Consider the following 21,934-nt stretch of genomic DNA (forward strand, 5'->3'; position numbering starts at 1 on the left):
TTCCACTTCCATAATCAATATAAAATGTACACAAACATCTCTTAATTTCTTCTAAAGTTGCTCATCCCTTTGTCTCCCTGTGTGGCTGCCAGATTGGTGGTGTTGCAGTTTCCTAACATCTAGCAAATTGAAGCAAGCAGACAGTTGCTGTCTCTTACAAGCACACAGTTATGATGGACTGCCAGACGCAGAGCGATTGCTCTCAATCAACGAGAGCAACACTACACCTCAGTCACTGCGGTTAAATTAGATCTGTTTCCCCTGTCTGCCATCACAGCCCTTTCGAGAGGCAGATTCATGTGGGCTGTCATGGGATTGGCGGTCACATATAAATGATCGCAAAAATAAATCATGGTTAAGAAAAGATACGTTAGAAACATGTTTTGCCTTGTTGTTGTTTTTTCCATTAAAAGAATGGAAAGGGTTCTGCCAGAGGGTTTGTACAATGGAAATGTGCTAATCAGAGCCTCTTGTTCAATTAGCAAAGTGTTCGTGAAACATAATGTAATCAAAATATCTTTTTCTGATTGCCGTCGCTTTACACAATTACAACGTAGCGCTTCTCCACATCGCTTGTCCTGTTTGATTTTTCAGTCTGGACAGAGACGTTTATTAACATTAGCTCCAATTAAAATGCTTCTCTGCGTAATTCTGGAATGGATCCACTTTAATGAGATGTTGGGTGATTTGCTAAACATTTTACAGATGGACTTAGTGACAATTTCCTTCCCAACAGTATCCGAGCTCCCTTTTTTGTCCCTTTTGTTATAATAACCCTGGTGTTTTGTAATTGCTTTTCATTTCCAGCTCTTAAGATAATCACATTCAGTGTTTCCCACAGGATTTTGTGAGATTATATGAGGGGTCAACCGCGGTCCCTCTAGGCATGCCTCTATCCACAGTCTGTGTCTATATTTTTCTTCATGCTAATAAGTGCTAAATAACTACTTTTACAAAGGTATATTGTTGAGAACATTGTAGCATACCCTGTACACAACCTCATATGCACGCTGCTTGTGTGAATGCAGTCCACTGCAGAAGATGAGGTCATTTGATTGGATGTCATCTATTTGACCTTTTTTTATGGCATTTTGCCTGTTTGAAATACATGCACTGTTTTAATGTTATTTTAAAGTGGGGTAGAATTAAATGAATGGCAAAATTCAGCATTTTGTTCATGTACCCCCTCTTGAGCTGTTTTTAACTGAAAGCAACTTGCACTGATATATCTTAAAATATGTCAGTGCAATTGTTTTCTCCCAAGATGCACGCCAATAATGTTTTTTTCTATGGCACGTTTATAGAAGTTACCTACATGTCCCAACTGAATTATGGCCTAATCCTGGCTTAATTAATCTTTTTCATATCTTTTAATATTGTTATGCTTCTCAAGCATTTACTTCTCAATTGACCAACTGGATGGTAGGCTAACATTTATTTGTGTGTCCTCTCTTCAAAAGGCTAGTTCACATGTTGGCTTGTTGCCAAAAAGGCTGTCTTTTCAAAACTGGGGTCAGGGTCCCTTCTGGCACTGGTAACGTTACGCAGACATAGAGATGGCCCTGTGGGCCGCACATAAAGTTATTGGATACCCCACACTCGCGAAATGACTAAGCCTTAATTATGGCTTTTAAGAAAACAAAGTAGTAGTGTTAAATCGCAGGGATTCTTTAATAGATTGGCAATTTCATGGAGAGCTAGTCACTGGGGTATTAGATCCAATTTTCCAAAGTGCTGCTTGATTAGAAGGTATAGCCACCTAAATCAATACCCAGGGATGATCTGAGACCTATGAGTTATTCTATACCATATTCTTCCTGTCTGTGCTTCCCATTTTTCCCTTTCCCCTCATCTGGGAGTCCATTTTCTGTTTCCCATTGCTCTTTAAAATGTGTATTTCTATTCAGTCCTGTCCTCCCCTTTATAACACTCTTAATCCAATGTATACAGTTTTGCTCCTTTACGAGGTTCAATGATGGTTAAATGCTTTCTTAGAAGGTAGCTGCCTATGAAGACAGTTGGCAACAATGCAGCTTACTACTTTTAAAGTCACCATGGAATCAAAATTGACCGTTTTTTTATTTTGTATTTATTATAAATTATGTATGCGTCCACATCACGGATAGGAAAACCCGTCACTCACATGAGATAGCAGCATTATCAAATCACAATCATCCAATCAATTCCCCAAGAACAAAGTCAAGTCCTTCCCTACATTTTTTCTTGTTTAAGAAGCCATTTTACTCGAATATACGACACGGGAAGAAAAGACTATCACAACTTCTGTTTCATTACAACTTTAAGAACAGAGCTGTTACCTTTCTCATCTGTCCTTCCTATTTTATGTCAGTATCATTCCACTGTTCTTTTTTAGCACTAAACGGCTTTTCATTCAGTGCTAATTATGCCCTCATTTCCAGCCCAGATCCACTACGAGCCTGCCCTGCCAGCTGAGCGCCAGCGCCTCATCCAGTGCCTGCCCATGGGCCACATGACGAAATTTATCGTCACGTACCCCACTGTGAGTAACACGCATAACCCATCCACTTACCCACAGCCGGCTTTACTGGCTTTCCTGGCTTTCCTAGCGCAGCGCAGTGCAGTTACTTCCCCTATGGCTCTATTGCATTATACTCTATAATGAAGTTAAAATGTGCAAAGGCATGGAGAGCTGTCTCCTAGTGCTCAGTCTACCATATTCAGTATAAGCCCTCACTTTAATTTAATATTTAATTTTGGCCCTGCAGTGACTGGAGAAACCACCTTAATTAGAGGATAAGCCTTGTCTGTCAACTGTGAAATGTTTACTTGAATATTTTCTATCTTTTGTATATTAATTAAGATCATGAGTTTCATTCATTAACAACTTGTGCATAAAACGTGAGAAATATTGATTCAATAATAAGTTCACACCTAAATTTATCATAAATTTGATTAGAACCAACTGAAACCAAAGATGCACAAAAATCACTCCCAGTGGCCTCTGAAATGTAGATTGTGTTAATGTGAATTGATTATTTATATATTTTATTATGCATTTAATAACTATGTGACGCTACAATTCAGGGAAACAAAATGATCGATCAAACCTCTTGTGAATCTGGGAGATTCTCAGGGATTTTCAGGGAGAAGCTTTTCTGTGCAGCACATTAAAATTGTAGTCCATGAAAGCCTGTCTGAGTGCTTAAAAGTGTATTTTAATCTTTCTTATTATCTCTAATTGCATATATACATGAAACACAAGTTTGCTAAATGAATAAATGTAAAAATATAAATGAATATATTTTACATTTATTTATTTAGCAAATGCTTTTATCCAAATCAACTTACAAATGAGGAATACACACATAAGCTATTTTTTCTTTTTTAAATAAGGTGCTTCAGATAAAGTGCTGTTTTGGAAAAGTACTACATATTTGAAACTGCACATAGGCAGAATGTGATTATGAATTACAATAGATGCATTTATATTTTAGGAACAAACAAACATTTTAAGAACAAAGTAATTTATTATATATGTGTTATTGTTTTAGTTTAATGGATAGTTGATGATGATAAGTAACAACTATCCATTAAACTAAAACAATAACAAGATAAGTTGTTATGGGAACAATAATCCCATTCATGCTAATCTAAGCTAGTCTCTCTCCCTTTTGAACTGAGGTGCTACGTGGCCCATTGAAAAGTGTATTTTGGATGGGCCACGTAGCACCTCAGTTCAAAAGGGAGAGAGATGATCAATATGCAGATAATGCATATAAAATCTTATAAATCTACAATTGAATATTTACATTTATGCAAATATAGTTGACATTTATGCAGATAATGTCAGTTGTCAGCATAGTGCTAATCAAGAATGAATGCTTTTCATTTTCAGGGATGTTGATTCTCTGCATTTTTGATCTGACTTCACAGGCATTTTGGAAGGAAAAGGGTTTCTCGGGGGAAATTGTGGTTCGCCCCTCCGAGTGCTGCCCTTTAAGCGTCACATTTGACGCCACCAGCCCGAAAGGCAATCCTGCATTGGTGGGGTTCATCACTGGTGTACAGGCCCTTGACTGGAGCGAGAGAAAGGTGAGAGACAAAGAATTTGGTTTATGAAAAACAGAGACATACTGTATAGTGAGCTGAACTGGAGTGAGAAATGGAAGGAAGGAGTGTGAGATAAAGAGAAAGAAGTTCATTATGTTCCGGTGTCAGGTCTATTCTCAGTTTCACACTTTCATAGGAATACTTAGACAGTGACTCAATAGGTGAAAATAAATACGTTTTGACATTTAGTTGCTCAAAATCTGCCCTTGTAAAGCATATCAGTCATAATACCCTGCTGAAAAGAAAAGACAGACAGCTGCTCACAACCGTTTTGGATGCTCATGTACTGGTTTGCTTCATCTAGCTGAACTTGAGGAAATCTATAATATGTGGAGAAATCTTTTAGCATTCCCATTTCAAAGTCTGTTTCATATTTTTAAGAGGCTTCAAAAACAATCTGTCTACCTATAGAAAACAATATAAAAGTTCCTTCAAGACAAGTCATTTTACTCAAGCGTTTTTTTTTTAAACCCCCCTCGGGCAGCTATTTCCGTCATGCAAGTACATCTCCTATCTCTATAAATGGGGAATCATCAAATTCTCCAAAGCTGTTCACCAAGTTGACGATTAAATTTCATATTTGAAATCACCATTGAAATCTCAGACAACAACGGACGACAGTTGTCTCATAAATGTGTTTTCTTATGTTAAGGTAGCGTTAAAAAAATTAATGAACTTTTCAGGCTGGACCAGCCAATGCGCATGTGCAGTTCTAAGCGTGCGTCTCAGAACACTGACTTAGCTTCTAATGTCAGCTGCAGTGAATCAATGACTTTACCATTTAGCGATTGCACTTTCTCCCATTCATAGGAATATGAGTACGAGCTACATTTTGCTGAAGAAAATCATGTCTATGTTGGTCCACCAACTAGACCAGCACCAGTGTTGTTAATGTTAATGTAGATAATAAAAAAATCTTTTTTAGTAATTGTAATAAAGGTGAAATAATATACCATATAAATATTAGATGAAAAACTTAGGCTGCGTCTGAAAACGTAGGCAGCTGGCTTGTTGCCTCGCTGCCTTATCAGGCAATGACTTTGCAGGAAGCGTTTGTGCATAAAGGCACCTCGTAACAGCGTAACAGTTTAATGATCTACAGCAGAGTAGACAGAGCTTTGGTGAAAACTAAGCAAATATTTAATTACTATGATTAATTAGAGTAAGTTCTTGCTAGGAATGACATCAGAAGTGGAAAACATTGGTCAGAAACGTACATTTACACACAAACTGACCAGCAACCGCAACTTTCAGATGCCATCTTTATTTTTTTAGCTCAACTGTCACAGAATGGAAAGCACAGGATTGTGGGATTATGGGATTTCAAAGGCAGCGAAGGCAGCATTAATACACAAGGGGTAATTGGGAAACAAGACACCCTGGTCTTGTGTGGACTTTGATTGTTCCCAGGTATGTCTTGTTTCATCTTTCAACAAAATTTTCTTTGTGAAACTCTCCATTTCACCTCGGTTTTGCCTCGTTTACAAAACAAAATGATGAACAAACATATATAGGCCATGAGACGGGACCCCAAATTTGGGCTACCGGTACCATTTTGAGGGATTAAATTTCTTTTTGATTTTCACGAAGGTACACATCTCTAGTGTTGGAAAATGTGTGATAGCATCCGATCCATGGTAGCTTTCATTAGAAATCAACACTTATATCATCCTACCTCAAGGTAAGGTGTTCAGTGACTACAAGAGAGAAAAATGTATCCTTTTATAATTTAAAAAATGTATTAAAAAAATGTATAATTTTTTTTATTATAAAAATGTATAAAAATTTTATAAAATTTATTTAAAGATAAATTCATTTATCCTTTTTCTTGACATATGTTTGAAAATTGTCCTCCGTAACCAAAAACTACCTTGAATCTAATGCTATCACACATTTTTCAAATACAGGGTCATATACCTACACAAAAATCACCATGCGGTTTAATCCCTCAAAATGGTACCAATCCAACCCTCTGTCTCACGGCCTAATAATCATCTGACGCAATCTGGGCCGTCATAAAAAAAAACACCCACTTGTTCCTGATGCTATCCTTCTGAAGTCTCTACAGAAATTAGCTAATGAGCTGTTTAAAATGGATGTGTCAAAGCGAACGTTCTTTAACGCTTCCTTTTACCCTTCCATTTGTTCTGTTGTCGACAGACTCCAGTGCGTGGAGTACAGCAGAAAATGAATGGGCATCTGTACACTGTATCCAGTTGTCAGGGTTCTGTCACTACAGTCTGTTTATTCTTGGTTTGGTGACAGAGCTCTGAAACTCCTATTGTCTTGTCATGGTGAGCATGAGGTTCCAAGTTCGCTTGGGCTGTACGCTCTTCCATCCATGCGAGATGTTTTTGCAAACTCTGAACCGCACGCTCACCATAACAATAGGAGTGTCAGAGCAAGAATCAACAGACTGAAGTTACAGAACCCTGACACCAGTGTAGACAGCGTCAGTGATTATAATGGGTTCTATTTGCTTTTGACGCAACGCTCACATCCAATGTAGACGAATGTCAGTCTTTAAACGACTGAATGACAGTGGGCAGGGCCTATGGTGCGATGATGTATAACTATTCGTCCATGTCTTGCTCTGGAGGTGGTCATATGCAAATGTGTTTGCCCGTGTGATGTCACAGATCCCAAATAGGAATGTTGTCTTGGCAATTAACTGAAATAAATAAGTTGAAGTTGAAGTTCTAAAATGATTAAAACTAAAATAAAATTTTGAACTGAAAATATAAAAACAAAAGCTAATTCAAAATATGAATAATTTAAAAATATTATTGTATAACTAATACTAAAATATAAAATAAATAATTCTAAAATAACAAAAATAACCAATTTTGCTAACATGCTAGTTTAAGCTAGTCTTTGTGAGTGTTTGAGCCAGTGGAATGAAGGACAAATGTTTTTTTCAGCATTCTAATCTTATAAGCGATTAGCTAAATGTCTTTGCTACAGTTTTAAACTGGAAGCCTTATCTTGGGAAAACAAATATTTCCAGCTTTGAGTCTTCAAAGGGTCTTTTCCTGACTGATAATGTGGCAAAATATTGATTTATCTGTTACTCGATGCTCAATCAAACAAAGATAGCCACACATCCTGCATGCAGAAAATAGCTACTGTAGCCTAAAGCTAAAAACTCCCTCTTCGAGATGAGCTGGTCTGATGATAAACATGTTTCCATCTCGCTTCTTATGATAAAACTCCCAGACCATCCGTAGTCATGCATTATAGACAAGAGGAGTTCTTTTAAGCCACTGAGTTTATGGTTGCTTCATTCATAATGAATCAGATGGACAAGTCAAACTGGTTCTCATCTACTAATACAACATTACTATTTTGTGTATGGTGGTATTTTATGCTGGAATAGCCAATCCATTTTTGTTTTGTCTGTAAAATGTCTTGTACTCTGCAAAGCAGTTGTCACCAGTTGTATACAGAATGATGTCCATAAGAAGTCCAGACTTACTACTCAGCACATTATGGCGAGCCGTGTGCTTTCTGCCGTTACTCCACATTAACTTCACATGAATGAGCTGGCAAAATTTGAAGAACGGACATGAAGTGCAATTTTGTACGGTTTGTTTTATGAGCAGGCATTAGAGATAGCGGCTACCCCTCAAGCTCCTTATGGACACTTTTATACCACCCACCGCATATGGTTCCTCTGCCGCCCTGCCCCCTACCTGGTGTAAAGCCATAATTGTAGGCTGAATTATGGTCTGGGACACTTGGTTCAAGTGGAAGTGTGCACAACATGCAGATGCAGAGTTTTATGTGTTCCCTTAACATCTGTCACTCGTTGGCATAGTAACAGCAGGGGTGCGCGCCCCGGCCCCTTTCTGCCCATAACTCATAGAGTTATAAAAAGGAACTGACTTATTCAGATCGATGTAGGTTGGAGAACGGGACTCAGCCCATTTCCTGCCCTTGTGAAAATGTACAGTTTAGCGTAATTTTAAAAAGAGAACTTATTAAGGACATAATATACTTTAAAAGAATATGCTTTAAAAGAATATATGTAATATTTTCAGACAATTAATTGTTATTTACTATTAAATTAGAGTGTATTCTAGTTTAAATATATTTTAAATACAATTAGCTGAACTTTAGAGGGATTTTGAAATTTAAGTAGGTCTTAAGTACATATGTTATGTAATTTTCTATTTTACTTCTATTGTCTTTGAAATATGGTAAATGTGTACTGTTGAAAGTACTGACAAACATTTATGGTTAACTAAAATGTACTTAAATGTCATTTGTAATGAAACTTATCTTTATACTTAATTAGTAATGATGAAGTTGTAATTTAGTGCATTTAAAATATATGAACTTTAAATGTAATATCGAATAGCACAGTAACATTTTAAAATGATACTTTACATGTGTTTTAGTGTGTTGGTTAAAGTCGCCCTGTAGTCAGTAATTTTTTCCTTTAAAACTTACCTTTGATCACCAAAATTACATATTTAATAATTTTTTCCTTTGATTTTTTTTGTCATGCCTTAAAATTGCTTGAATGTAACTCTACACCCTTGCCTCATTTAGTATATACAGGTCTATGAATATGCAAATTAGCCCCACCTCCACTCACTCGCACCAGCTCAGAGATCTACTCGTTGATGATCACACGTTGACGTGATTGGTTGTAAGGTAGTTTGTGACGTCGGAAACACCAGCGATTTCAAACCGCGATTTTGAGGCTGTTTTTTTTTTTCACTGCAGTTTTAAGGAGAAAATACTCAGCAATGGTGCTGACTTATGAATTTGTACATGGTTTGTCAAAGTTATGGATTTTTTAAAATGACCTTTTGTAACGTAGTGTGTAACATAGCTCTAAGTGAATGAAAACATCCTGCAAAGTTTTAAATCTAAAAGTGCACCGTATATGAAGTTATTGTCTTTCAAAAGTAAGAGTCGACTCTGAGTCAATGAAATTAATCATTTTTCAAATGAGTCATAAGCCGTTTCGTTGTGAAGTCATGACGAAACATTAGCATATTGCCCGCCCACTTATTGCGCTCGCAGACACCAGGGAAAACTTGAACCTCAAACACTGTAGCTGATTCCTGTGGATACTGGACAGCATCATGTCGAGAAGACGCTGTGCTCTACAATGAGAAGGTAAAGCCAGTTTTTTTTCACTGCCCAAGGACAGTAGTTAAAATTAATCTTTACCACGATACCACAGCAGTAAAATCCTAAACTTTTGCTGTGTTCCCTTTATTTTACTGATGACTGCTTCTCAAATCTCAGAGTTCAATGCAGGATTCACAAACCGCTTGCTCTTGAAAGATGGTGTTCAAAATACTTAGATTTACATTTTATCTGTCATTCACGCTAGAGCTCGGCTGATACAGTTTCCACATATTCACCGCAATAAATTCGAAAAATAATCGGTTTGTTGATGAACATGCACTTGTTAATGCTGATGGTGAGGAATTACAGTTGCAACATCTCATAATCTGCCTCAAACTGAGTAGTGCATCACTGAGAAATGTCCTGCTCGAGTTGTCCTTGCGATGGAGGTTTGGGTTGATTACTATTTCTTCCAATGTTTCATCATCGGACTCGCGCTCGGATTGATATGGTAAAATCAACGTCATTGTTCGTATCTGTGTTTAGTTTACGCTGTAGGAAGCCTCAGGACAAGCAGAGCTGACGTTGTTATGGCAATGGCCGTTTTTGTTTTCGACACGCAGTACACGTTAAACCAATCACAACAGACTGAGCTGTTTGGCCAATCAGAGCAGAGTAGCTCGCGGAAAAGGAGGGATTTAGAGAGATTGATTCATCTGACTCTCAATGTTTGAGAGTCATTGAAAATGTGGTGATGTGCAAATGTATATTATTAGGAAATGAAACAGTTTTTTTTTACCTTTGATGCATGTAAACCTGTTGTAGGAGACTCCAAAACAACATTAGGAAACTTTAAAATAGCATAATAGGGGTACTTTAAAGGATATTAAAAACACCACATAGACATATAAACAACATTAAAAGCTAACACATCAAAATAAGTGTCCTTCTTTAAAGGCTGTCAAAAGATGATTGATTTAAGGATTTAAAATGTACTTTAAAATAAAACTTTTTAATTTACATTATTACAAAGTTTGCTTTTTAGAAGTGTACTTATTAACTGTGTTAAGAAACATAGTGTCCTCTCTTTAAGTACACTTAAATTGGCCTTTTATTTCAATAATATATTACCTACAAGTAAATTTTTTAATACAATTGAGATTTAAAGTACACAACAAGTGCACATTCAATACAACCAAGCACACTTCTTTTTCACAATGACAACAGTGCAGTCATATTCTAGCAGCTTTGGCCTTTTATGATATGATGATAAACAAATGTTTTTATGTTTTTCTCATTTTAGATGGAGGAGAGAAGAGATGCTGTCATCTCAAGCCTGGTAAAGTACCTCGGCCCAGAGGCGTCCACCTACATTCACTATGGGGAAAAGGTATGTGGTGAATTTCAACCAATATGTTCACTGAGTCAGAGAATTTATAGTCATTGTCTTGCAAAACCCTCCACTTCAGCTTTATTTAGGAACAAAATATTTTCTGAAAAAATTTGGAAAAGAGGCTAAGAAAGACACTCAGTTTTTTTTTAGGTATTTTTAAGGGAACACACATTTGAGTCTGTGGTGGTTTGTCTTATGCATTTGCAAGTGTCTGACTAATCATCTTTCATTGTGGAGAAGTTTTAATAAATGGTAATTGATTTTTAGCTAAGCTCCGCCCACTTCGGTGATCGTCGCTTATTTAGATAAGCTTAGCAGAACGCTTCTTCATAGGAATGAATTGGATATTTATGTCAACGATGTGATTTTCAGTAAAATGTGCTCATAAATTGGTAAAAATATAAACTGGATATTATTCTCAAGGGGGTCTGGAATGAATTGTCACATTGTACATTTTTTTAAGTGCTGCTTTTCTTTAAATAAAATCTTAAATTACACAGTAACATGATTAAAAACTGTAGAGCCTATGAAGAAGAATCAAGGCAATTGTTTCAAAAGAAATACAAAAAAGAGAAAAACCTGATTAACAGCAATTTCTAGTTATAACTTTAGTGATTCCTAATGTTTCTACAATACATTCATTATGGTGCTGTAAATGCTTTAGTTAATTTTAAGACCACAGTGACCTGACTCAATATGTAAATAATATTACCTTTTTAGTATCATTCATTTACATGTAGCAAATGTACAGTCATGTCAAAAGAAAGGACACCCTTAAGAATTTTGTGGTTTTACGTATCAGAACATAATAAAAAAAACTTCTGGTCGTTAGCAGGTCTTGAAATGAGGTCAATACAACCTCAGATGAACAACAACAAATGACATATTGCATTGTGTCATTATTTATTTAACAAATAATTTCCAAAATGGGAAAGCCATGGGTGACAAACTAATTACACCATATAATTTAATAGCTAGTAGTGCCACTTTTAGCTGCAATAAGTTGAAGGAATCGTTTTCTATATGACTTTATCAGTCTCTCACATTGTTGTGGCGGAATTTTGTCCTGCTCTTCTTCATAAAGTTTGTGGTTATGTGTTTATGCACAGCTCTCTTACGGTCTCGCCACAGTATTTCAGTCGGGTTGAGGTCTGGACACTGACTGGGCCATTACAACACCTTGATTCTTTTCTTTTTCAGCCATTCTGTTGATTTGCTGGTGTGCTTAGGATCATTGTCTTGTTCCATTGAAAGAGTTCCAATTTCGGCCAAGCTTTAGCTGTCGGACAGATGGCCTCACATTTGACTCTTGAATACTTTGGCATACAGAGGAGTTAATGGTCGACTCAATGACTGCAAGGTGCCCTGGTCCTGTGGCTGCAAAACAAGCCAAAAATCATCATCCCTCCATCTGCATGATGGACAGTTGGAATGAGGTGTTTGTGCTGATATGCTCTGTTTGGTTTTCTCCTAACTTGGCGCTGTGCATTATGGCCAAACATCTCCGCTTTGGTCTTGTCTGTCTAAAAGACATTGTTCCAGAAGTCTTGTGGTTTGTTCAGATGCAACTTTCCAAACCTAAGCCATGCTGCCATGTTCTTTTTAGAGAGAAGAAGCTTTCTCCTGGCAACCCTTCCAAACATGCAATAATTGTCCCGTCTTTTTCTAATTCAACTGCCATGAACTTTAACATTTAACATGTTAACTGAGGCCTGTAGAGTCTGAGGTGTAGCTCTTGGGTTTTTTGCAGTTTCTCTAAGCATTGCACTGTCATGACCCTGGGGTGAATTTGCTGGGACGTCCACTCCAGGGAAGATTGGCAACTGTCTTGAATGTTTTCCACTTGTGAATTATCTTCCTTACTGTAGAATAATGGACTTCAAATTGTTTGGAAATGGCCGTATAACCCTTCCCAGATTGATGGCAGCAACAATAGCTTCTCTAAGATCATTGCTAAGGTCTTTCCTCCTTGGCATTGTGTTTTAATACACACCTGGAGGCTCCAGACCAGCAAACTGAAAAAACTTCTGCTTTTATAGAGTTGATCACACTTGCTAATTATCAATAAATCAAAGACCTTTGATTATCAGCTCCTGACTGCTACTTACACTCTTAATTCCTATGGAAGCTGTAAGGGTGTACTTAGTTTGTCACACATGGCTTCTCCATTTTGGCCTAGTTTTTGCTAAATAAGTAATGCCACAGTGTAATATGTCATGTTGTTGTTTTGAGGTTGTATTTACCTAATTTTAAGACCTGCCAAGGAACAGATGACTTTTTATTATGTCCTGATACATAAAACCATAGAATTCAATAGGGTGTCCTTTCTTTTTCACATGACTGTAGTATCCTTTCTTAGATTATACATAGACATAGAAAATTTGAAAAAAAGAATATGATGGGGTAACTTGTATAAGATTTACTGTATTTTTGTTCAATTTTTAAAAAAATTTAAAACTTGCCAAAACACAAATCCTCTCAGCCAAAGATGAGAAAATGGCGGATGACAACAGTTGCTAAGGTAGAATTGGTCAATAATGTTTTTAAGGGCCATGACATGACACACCATCTGACAGTCGGCCAACTTTGGCTGTCTGTGAGTGTCTGTCAGGATAGTCTTTGCTGTGTTCCACACGTCGGCGGCAGTTCACCTGAGTCAGCATGATGAATCGGTATTGGGGTGTCGGTGAGAGAGATTGCTATGATTGGCTGTTCAGTTTAGCAAACAAGTCAGTGCACAAGAATAAAAGCGAAAAGCAACAGAAGGCATATTTTACTTCACCTTACCCAAAAGTTCAATACAGTTTGTATATCTGAAGTCCTTTTTTCAGTGTCCCTTTTTCAATGACGAATATAGACTATTGATACCTGCTGATATAGATAGTTATCTCCTTATGCGCAGGCGCAGAACGCACATACTAATTGGCAGTCACCTTTAGTCGTTTTGGTGTGTTCAAGCGCAGCTTTTTGGCTGAGACGCAGTCAACACGAGGTGACAACTTTTAATGACACTAATAACACTAAAAACAATACAATTACAAATTATTTTAATTATTGATAGTAATATCACTAAAATTATATAGGCCTAATAACAGTTTTAGGTCCAACTCAGCACAAATCAGTCATCTATGAAAATCAAAAGCAGCTTCAAATGCTGACTTTAAAAAACTTGAAATTTCACTGTCATGGTCTATTAGAGAAATATTAAGCCAGTAAATTAAGATTAACCGTTATCAGCTTTTGTTAAGGTAGATTGATCGTCCTCTCTGAGAGAGTGTGCCATTAATGCAGCGACAGCTGCTCAGTCAGTTTTTGCTTTCACTTTCAGGAAATAAGTGAGCGCGTTTATGTGCACGTTCTTAACCCGATTATGCTGAATAAGCTGACAATGCATGTGGACATGTTATTGCGTTTACCCGGTTTCCTTTATTGGAGTAAAGTCATAAAAGACATAAGCATAAACCGATTGACACAGCTCGATTTTTGCCCCTTACCCCTGTTTCTCCCGGCATGTAAACACATTAACATGCGTTCTTTGGGCTTATTGAAGTGTACATATGTGATAGGCTGTATGACAGGAAAGCGTCCTTACTGTGCATTTACGTGTATCCAGACAGTGCGAGCTTTTCGCGGTAGCTTTAGGGAGGAGGAAATATTGCAAACTCCAACTCTTTCTTGACCCAAGAAACTCTAAAAATGTGTTTTCATCTCGTGTCTTACAGTCCTACAGTAAAAATGCTGCATCTGTAACGGCATGAGAGGATATGTGTCCATAAATTTCCCGCTGACATGTTGAAATACTCTTTCATTTTTAATGCTTTATTTAACATCACAACAGACATAATAAATGGAATACTCAAAGTCAGATAAACGAATGATTAGGCTATGTTTTTACCTCACTACTGGGAAATGACCTGATTTGTTAATATACACTCCACCTTTGCTAGCAAAATAGAAAAAGATTCTCATATATAAAGCAAATTAATGAGTAAAGAAATAAGCAAAGAAACAAGCAACTTAATGATCAAATAAGTAATACGATAATATCGTGTATCGCCGATCTCCCAGGCTAACGATAGGGTTAAACTTTAGGAAATTACACTCGCCTAAAGGATTATTAGGAACACCTGCTCAATTTCTCATTAATGCAATTATTTAATCAACCAATCACATGGCAGTTGCTTCAATGCATTTAGGGGTGTGGTCCTGGTCAAGACAATCTCCTGAACACCAAACTGAATGTCAGAATGGGAAAGAAAGGTGATTTAAGCAATTTTGAGCGTGGCATGGTTGTTGGTGCCAGACGGGCCGAGTATTTCACAATCTGCTCAGTTACTGGGATTTTCACGCACAACCATTTCTAGGGTTTACAAAGAATGGTGTGAAAAGGGAAAAACATCCAGTATGCGGCAGTCCTGTGGGCGAAAATGCCTTGTTGATGCTAGAGGTCAGAGGAGAATGGGCCGACTGATTCAAGCTGATAGAAGAGCAACTTTGACTGAAATAACCTCTTGTTACAACCGAGGTATGCAGCAAAGCATTTGTGAAGCCACAACACGCACAACCTTGAGGCGGATGGGCTACAACAGCAGAAGACCCCACCGGGTACCACTCATCTCCACTACAAATAGGAAAAAGAGGCTACAATTTGGAAGAGCTCACCAAAATTGGACAGTTGAAGACTGGAAAAATGTTGCCTGGTCTGATGAGTCTCGATTTCTGTTGAGACATTCAGATGGTAGAGTCAGAATTTGGCGTAAACAGAATGAGAACATGGACCATCATGCCTTGTTACCACTGTGCAGGCTGGTGGTGTAATGGTGTGGGGGATGTTTTCTTGGCACACTTTAGGCCCCTTAGTGCCAATTGGGCATCTTTTAAATGCCACGGCCTACCTGAGCATTGTTTCTGACCATGTCCATCCCTTTATGGCCACCATGTACCCATCCTCTGATGGCTACTTCCAGCAGGATATTGCACCATGTCACAAAGCTCGAATCATTTCAAATTGGTTTCTTGAACATGACAATGAGTTCAGTGTACTAAAATGGCCCCCACAGTCACCAGATCTCAACCCAATAGAGCATCTTTGGGATGTGGTGGAACGGGAGCTTCGTGCCCTGGATGTGCATCCCACAAATCTCCATCAACTGCAAGATGCTATCCTATCAATATGGGCCAACATTTCTAAAGAATGCTTTCAGCACCTTGTTGAATCAATGCTACGTAGAATTAAGGCAGTTCTGAAGGCGAAAGGGGGTCAAACACAGTATTAGTATGGTGTTCCTAATAATCCTTTAGGTGAGTGTATATTCAAATGTCATTCAGACAGACCTACAGAAATGTTTCATACACAGTATGTAAAAATAAGCCTGCTAAGTGTAGGTATTTTTTTTTATTAAGACCAACCTACTCATTTTGATGGTTCATTGTTTAATTAGGGGGTTCATACTCAAAATTGACATCTTAACCAGTATGATACGTTTTCATATTTACTCAATTCCACCAACACTTGATACATTATGTGATCATGTATGGCCCGGGATACAGAGATAGGCCCAGTATCCCAGCGACCCTATATTGAACAAGCGGTTTGAAAATTAATGGATGAAAGATTGACAGTGAAAACATCTCAGTCTTGAATGGATCCAAATGCCAAAGCCCTCAGTTTGTGGCTTTTTCTCACTGAATGAGTCAGCATGTGAATATAACACACATTGTCCAAAATCAGGCATGAAACCTGTTAAGGCCTGATAGAGTTCATCACCTCTGTCCAAGCTCCCTCTATGGCTTTGACAAGCCTCCATGTGACACTCGCCACAGGCATCAAGTGAAATGGTAATCTCTGCAGCCACCTCTATTCCTAGTTGGCCAAAGCTGAGAACCAGTCCTCCACTGTGCCTAAAAAGCACAATTTCACAAAAGAAATGGGAATTTATTCCCCCTGAGAGGTAAAAAGGCGACATAGACCGTGCTGAGGGCGTAATTGAGATTGACAAACGGGCACATTGGTTTGACAGCCATCAGCTTCAACAGAATGTTAACATTTTACCACCTTGGTGCAAAAGTGGTGTCTGGCCACTTTAGCACTATAAGTGAAAAAGGAGAATAGCCTTAAGCAACTCCTTGGCCTGTGAATGGAGAGGGCAGGAGAGACTTATAGGACTACGGATGGCAAGGCCTTTTTTACAATGAGCTGCTACTGAGAAAGGAAATATACTATCTTTTCAACCCAGAGAGTCTTGAGAAGTCTTGTGTTGGGCTTATGGGTGCATTGTGGAAAGCAAAGGTGCATCAACTCAGAAAACCTCCAGATGGTGTTTAATCTAAATAAAACTGAAATAGTGTTAGATCTTATCAAATAGTGATTATCAAATCAAAGGCTGCTGTGCTGTGTGAGTGAAAACCGGCACTGTGTTCATTTGCATGTGTGTAGCTGTGGGATTAAATGAGTGCACTCGATGACGTACACTATGGTTTTGAACACCACTACAAATGGCTGTCCCCTCAAATAGTGTCCTATTTAAGGGTGTAGGAGGCAATTTCGAACAAAGCTGCAGTCTATGGGTGCTTCTCATTTCTAATGTGTGCATCCTCGCTTCCTTAGGATGCGAGGGAAGGCTGCAAGGAAAGAAAGTGAGGATGGAGGAATCAAAGGAAAGCTTATTTGTATATTGGAAATATACTTACAATATAACAAAAACTTATATTGACACCTAGTGGTGTGGAGACAGCATTGGTGTTTAGTATTCAGCTGATTGTATCAAGCTAATTGTTAACTGTAATTGTGTTATTCATATTTTCATAGAAAGGTGATGCATACTACCAATAGAGCTGTCTGAGATGCCAAAACCTTCTTCTAATAAAATCTTATACACAAGTTATTCACAAGTTAACATGCTTGGATTGTTTAAGGGTTTTGCTTCAAGTACCTTCAACAAATCCACAAGAGCATTTAAGAACATTCAACATTAACCAAGACGCCAGCAGGGTATTTCGTGAAGAACGGCTACAGGGCTCTAATGATGAATAATGAATAATTGTTCATTAAATGAAATTATAAATAATTTCTAGACCTTATATTTAGTTCAACATGAACTGAACAAGCATAAGGGGAACAGTTAGTCTAATCCACACAGAATTCATTAAGGTGACCTTATTAAAAGTGAGAAATAGGGGGTTGTAGGGAGTTTATGATAATGTGAAGCTGCATTAATATAAAAGTAACCTGCTCAGTGAGAAGAGAAACAAGACGACTTTCTGCCAAATGTTGTCTGCCAGACGTCTAAATGTTTTGTTAGTGTCAATGCAAAAGGCACCTGCATAATAAATCCGTCTCTTCTAAGAAATAAAGGACAAGCGACATCAAACCACAGAGTGTAAATGTTTCTCAGATCATTTATTAGCCCCGAAATTAGATTTCACATTGACGCTGACTGCTGCAAAATGTTAATTGTTGTCTTGTTTTTTCAGGACTGGGCAAAGGAGGAATATAGTGGAGGCTGTCCTGTGAATGTAATGACCCCCGGGATGTTAACGTATTACCACCCCAGTCTTCGAAAGCCCTTCGGCAGGTAAACCAATCCACTACACTGGCCAAATCCCTTCATGTTCAACAAAGCCTATTTCAAAGCCCCAATCCCTCATTTCACCACTTCCTCTGTCCTACAAGGAATAGTTCACACAAAAATGAAAATTCTGTCATTATGTGCTCACCCTCATGTCGTTCCAAACCCACTATTATTTAGCCTTCTAAAGACTTTGAATACTGAACATGAGTCATATAGGTTACTTTTATGGTCTTGGAGTGAAACAACTTTATCAATAAACTTAGCCAATAAAAGTGGCTCAGATCTCATTTTAGTTAATTTTACTTGTCGTCAGGTCTTAGTCCACTTTCTATTTTTTAGTGCCACGACCACATAATAATAATAATAATAATAATTATTATTATTTAGTTAATTTCTGTTATTAATAATAACAGTGGCCCCGGCACTAAACAAATTGCAATGTTATTAGAATAAATAATAAGTCCCAGTAGGGTAGTTAAAAGTACCGGTACTTCGGTACCAGGTCCGTACTGAAATTAAAAAATGTGACGATGATATGCATTGATCATTGTAGCCAATCACAGACATTTGTTGAGTGTGTGAACACAGTGGCCAATCAGAGGTGTTTAAGTTAGCCAGACTCCACTCAACCATTCATAACCTTTTGTACACAGTGCGATTTAGCTCTGCACGCTTGAAAATACTTTCATTATTACCAACAAAGTGTAAACACAATGCAAATAAGAGATTCATTGTGCTGTGTAGGCAGCTTTTTCGAGTTTCCACAGAACTGTTAATCTCAGTAAGCAGGTGCTGAACATAGCCTAAGTTATTGACAGCTTCAGTGATAATAAAGGTAGTGCTCTTTGCTCGCTTTGTGGTTGTTTATAACCCGGACACATTTGAATAAAAGTTTTGTTTTTCATGCTACTCAGTACACTGCACAGTTTCTGGATTTCCAACTGTATTTAAATACGTGATCTGATACTGCATGTCAAAATGCATTAAGTCTTAGAGTGGGAATGCAAACTAATAGACCTGTCTTTCTTTGTCCTTGATTTTATTACTAATTTTTCACTTAATTTTTTTATAAGCAGTATTTACTTATAAACATTTGAAGGCTACATGCTGTTTAAATGTATTATTTACTCATTTAATTAAATTATTATTATTTTTTTTTCAAATAGATAAATAAAATAGTAAAATAGTTCCCACTATTTCTGCTATGGGTCGGAAATTGGTAGAGAGAATCGTGACATTGTACTGGTATTTGTACCGACTAATGGAATTCTGGTACTGTGATAACCCTAGATCCTAGTACCAAAACATATTGTGGTACTATTAGAATATTTAATAATAATAATAATAATAATAATAATAACAGCCTTTATTAATTACTGTTATTAATAAAAAACTGTGGTCCAGGCACCAAAACAGATTGTAATATTAATTTAATTTATTATTATATTATTACTTATAATATTTATTTATTTATGATATTATTCAATATTATTTTAAATACTAATTTGTAATAATAATGTTTAATAATAATCGTTATTTTTTTTCACTTTTTTGTCCTTGTATGTACAGACATTGAAAAGAGGATTATTAAAATGTTATTAAAACATTTTTACAAAAAAAAAAACAGCATACAGGTTGGGAAAGACACTAAGAATAGTAAATAGTGACTGTTAATTTTTACTATTTAACTATTCAACTATTTAATTGGAGATCTCATTGACTTTAGCAGACATTAGCTGCAGATAAAGATAAAAGTGAGAGTAGTACATAAATGCCCATTTTACCATGAAGTGCAAATGCTACCCGAATGCATGACTTGATGTCAAAAGGACAGCGCTCTCAGGGGAAACCGTCTCAAAAGCTATTTGAAATTGGCCGGTTAAGCGATTGACAGGGCTGAACTAATGCTCGCCCAAGGAGAACGTACAGAAAGAGCGTGCAAGAGAGAAAGCGAGAGTGTGCGGTGGCTGAAATATAGGGGAAATTTCCATAATAGAATTAAATCCATAGGGAGAGGAATGAGTTCATCATGTAAAGGTGGTTGAGGCATGTACAGACTTCTCATTCTCTCTGGTACCTGTGCGGGCGATGAGACGTTTTCTGAAAGAAGGCTGTAATCTGTCCTTGACCCACTTGGAAACCGACGAGATCTTGAAGCTCTTGATCTCTCAGATGCTACAAGACTCTGTCTTCGTCAGAAGACTCAATCTCCGTCCATTCGTTCTTGCTATAAAAGTGATTCATATTAGATGTGAGTAATTAAAAGGCCTAAAACATGAATTTAGCACACAATTCTCAAATATGCCATTTAAGATGTCTCGATACAGCCTGCTCTGATTTTTGGCACTGCACAAGGGCAGTCGTTCTTAAATTGTAGTGCACGGCAAGATTCTGTAAAATTATAAAGGCCCTGATATACTTCAAGAGAAATCAAAGAACAAACTGGTGTAACATCATTTCGAACAAAATAAATGCTGCTTTCTGAGAGAGAGAGAGAGAGAGAGAGAGAGAGAGAGAGAGAGAGAGAGAGAGAGAGAGAGGACCAAAGTTGTGACGAGGTGGTACTTGGATGTTCTGACTTTGAAGGTGGTACTTGGTCAGAAAAGTTTGAAAACCGCAGAACTAGACTTTTAGATATTATGCTGGCTGCTTTTTTCAGTGCAGTATTTCCAGAGTTAGAAGAGCATCTCTTGCCTGCTGCCATAGATGGTGGAATAGAAAACAAACCGCTTTCATGTCTTCGAAGTGATTCGCATAGACAAAGAGCATAGGTGAAAACACTGTGGGTAAGTGATATCCCTGAGGGTTTAATTCAAGTCCACACATCCATAATGCATAAAGAATAAACAGTGTGGTGGATGGGAAATGGTCTTGCATGGGGAATATGTTGTTGAATGCAGCAATAAGCATTTTTGAGAACCCAATTAAAAATTATTTCTGTTAAATTCACAACAGACATGAATGTGTCCGTTATCTGCTGGAGGTTGACTGAGTTGTTTTATATGTGCATAAATTAACCATCCAATGGAGTTACTAGGACTGTCAGATTAGATAATAACTTTTTTTAGTAAATAGCTTTTGCTTTTGTTCCTCTTTTGTAAGTCGCTATGGATAAAAATGCATCTGTTAAATGCATAAATGTAATTCTGTCAGGACCACTATCATTAAAGATGATTGACAGTTACCTAACAGTTTGGATTGGGCGCCTAGCATGGGTAAGAGCAGGGAGAACAGTGATAACCCCCTCAGGGTAAACAGAACAGAACCAACATAAATGTATTGCAGATATAATTCATGTTCAATAATTTAATGTTCAACTTAACTCAAGAAAAAGGAGCCTGATTAGAAGAGGAATATCAGAATGCTAAGTCCTGACGGGACGAGGAGGAGCTGGAGATGGATGAGGGTCATTAGCTCCTGAGCAACACGATAAAGCTGCTGAATACTGAATGGGCTTTATATATAGGGATGCTGTGATAGGCGTTGTATTATAGGTACATTAGACAAGGATCAGCTGAGAGTCAGACCTGCCAGAACTAACTCTATGCTTGATATGTTTAATCTTGTAGGTATTAACTTTAATTTTACTACAGTTTTATATTTTAATTATTGTATAATGTTTACGCCTTTTTAATTAAAAAAATATATATATTTGTATTATTCATAGAATATATTTATAATTATATTTACTGTTCAAATGTTTTATTTAAGTTAGTCTCTTTTATGCTCACCAAGGCTGCATGTATTTGATTAAACATACAGTAAGTACAGTACTATTATACTGAAAGATGAA

The 21,934-nt window shown here is 37.3% G+C and overlaps 2 protein-coding genes across 3 annotated transcripts in view; one reads left to right on the plus strand and one right to left on the minus strand.

Annotated features, from left to right (window-relative positions):
- Positions 1-21,934, minus strand: part of atp6v1b2 (ATPase H+ transporting V1 subunit B2) — a 222,738-nt gene that overhangs the window by 69,196 nt on the left and 131,608 nt on the right. Inside the window, exon 1 of one of the 2 annotated variants that reach the window (XM_056253253.1) lies at positions 1,335-1,345. The exons of the other annotated variant lie outside the window; for it this stretch is intronic. The gene's annotated coding sequence lies outside the window, so the exon portion shown is untranslated. Of the gene's footprint in view, positions 1-1,334; positions 1,346-21,934 lie in introns of those variants that run through there. 2 annotated transcript variants of the gene reach the window in all.
- The window catches only part of si:ch211-127i16.2 (probable flavin-containing monoamine oxidase A), a 78,680-nt gene that overhangs the window by 47,541 nt on the left and 9,205 nt on the right, over positions 1-21,934 (plus strand). The window contains exons 8-11 of the mRNA XM_056253251.1: positions 2,421-2,521; positions 3,916-4,074; positions 10,481-10,567; positions 18,044-18,144. Coding sequence (XP_056109226.1) covers positions 2,421-2,521; positions 3,916-4,074; positions 10,481-10,567; positions 18,044-18,144 — 448 coding nt within the window. The remainder of the gene's footprint in view (positions 1-2,420; positions 2,522-3,915; positions 4,075-10,480; positions 10,568-18,043; positions 18,145-21,934) is intronic.

Source organism: Rhinichthys klamathensis, unplaced genomic scaffold, assembly GCF_029890125.1.
Source record: "Rhinichthys klamathensis goyatoka isolate OS25496 unplaced genomic scaffold, OSU_Roscu_1.1 h1tg000104l_1, whole genome shotgun sequence".
In the NCBI taxonomy this organism is placed as follows: Eukaryota; Metazoa; Chordata; class Actinopteri; order Cypriniformes; family Leuciscidae; genus Rhinichthys; species Rhinichthys klamathensis.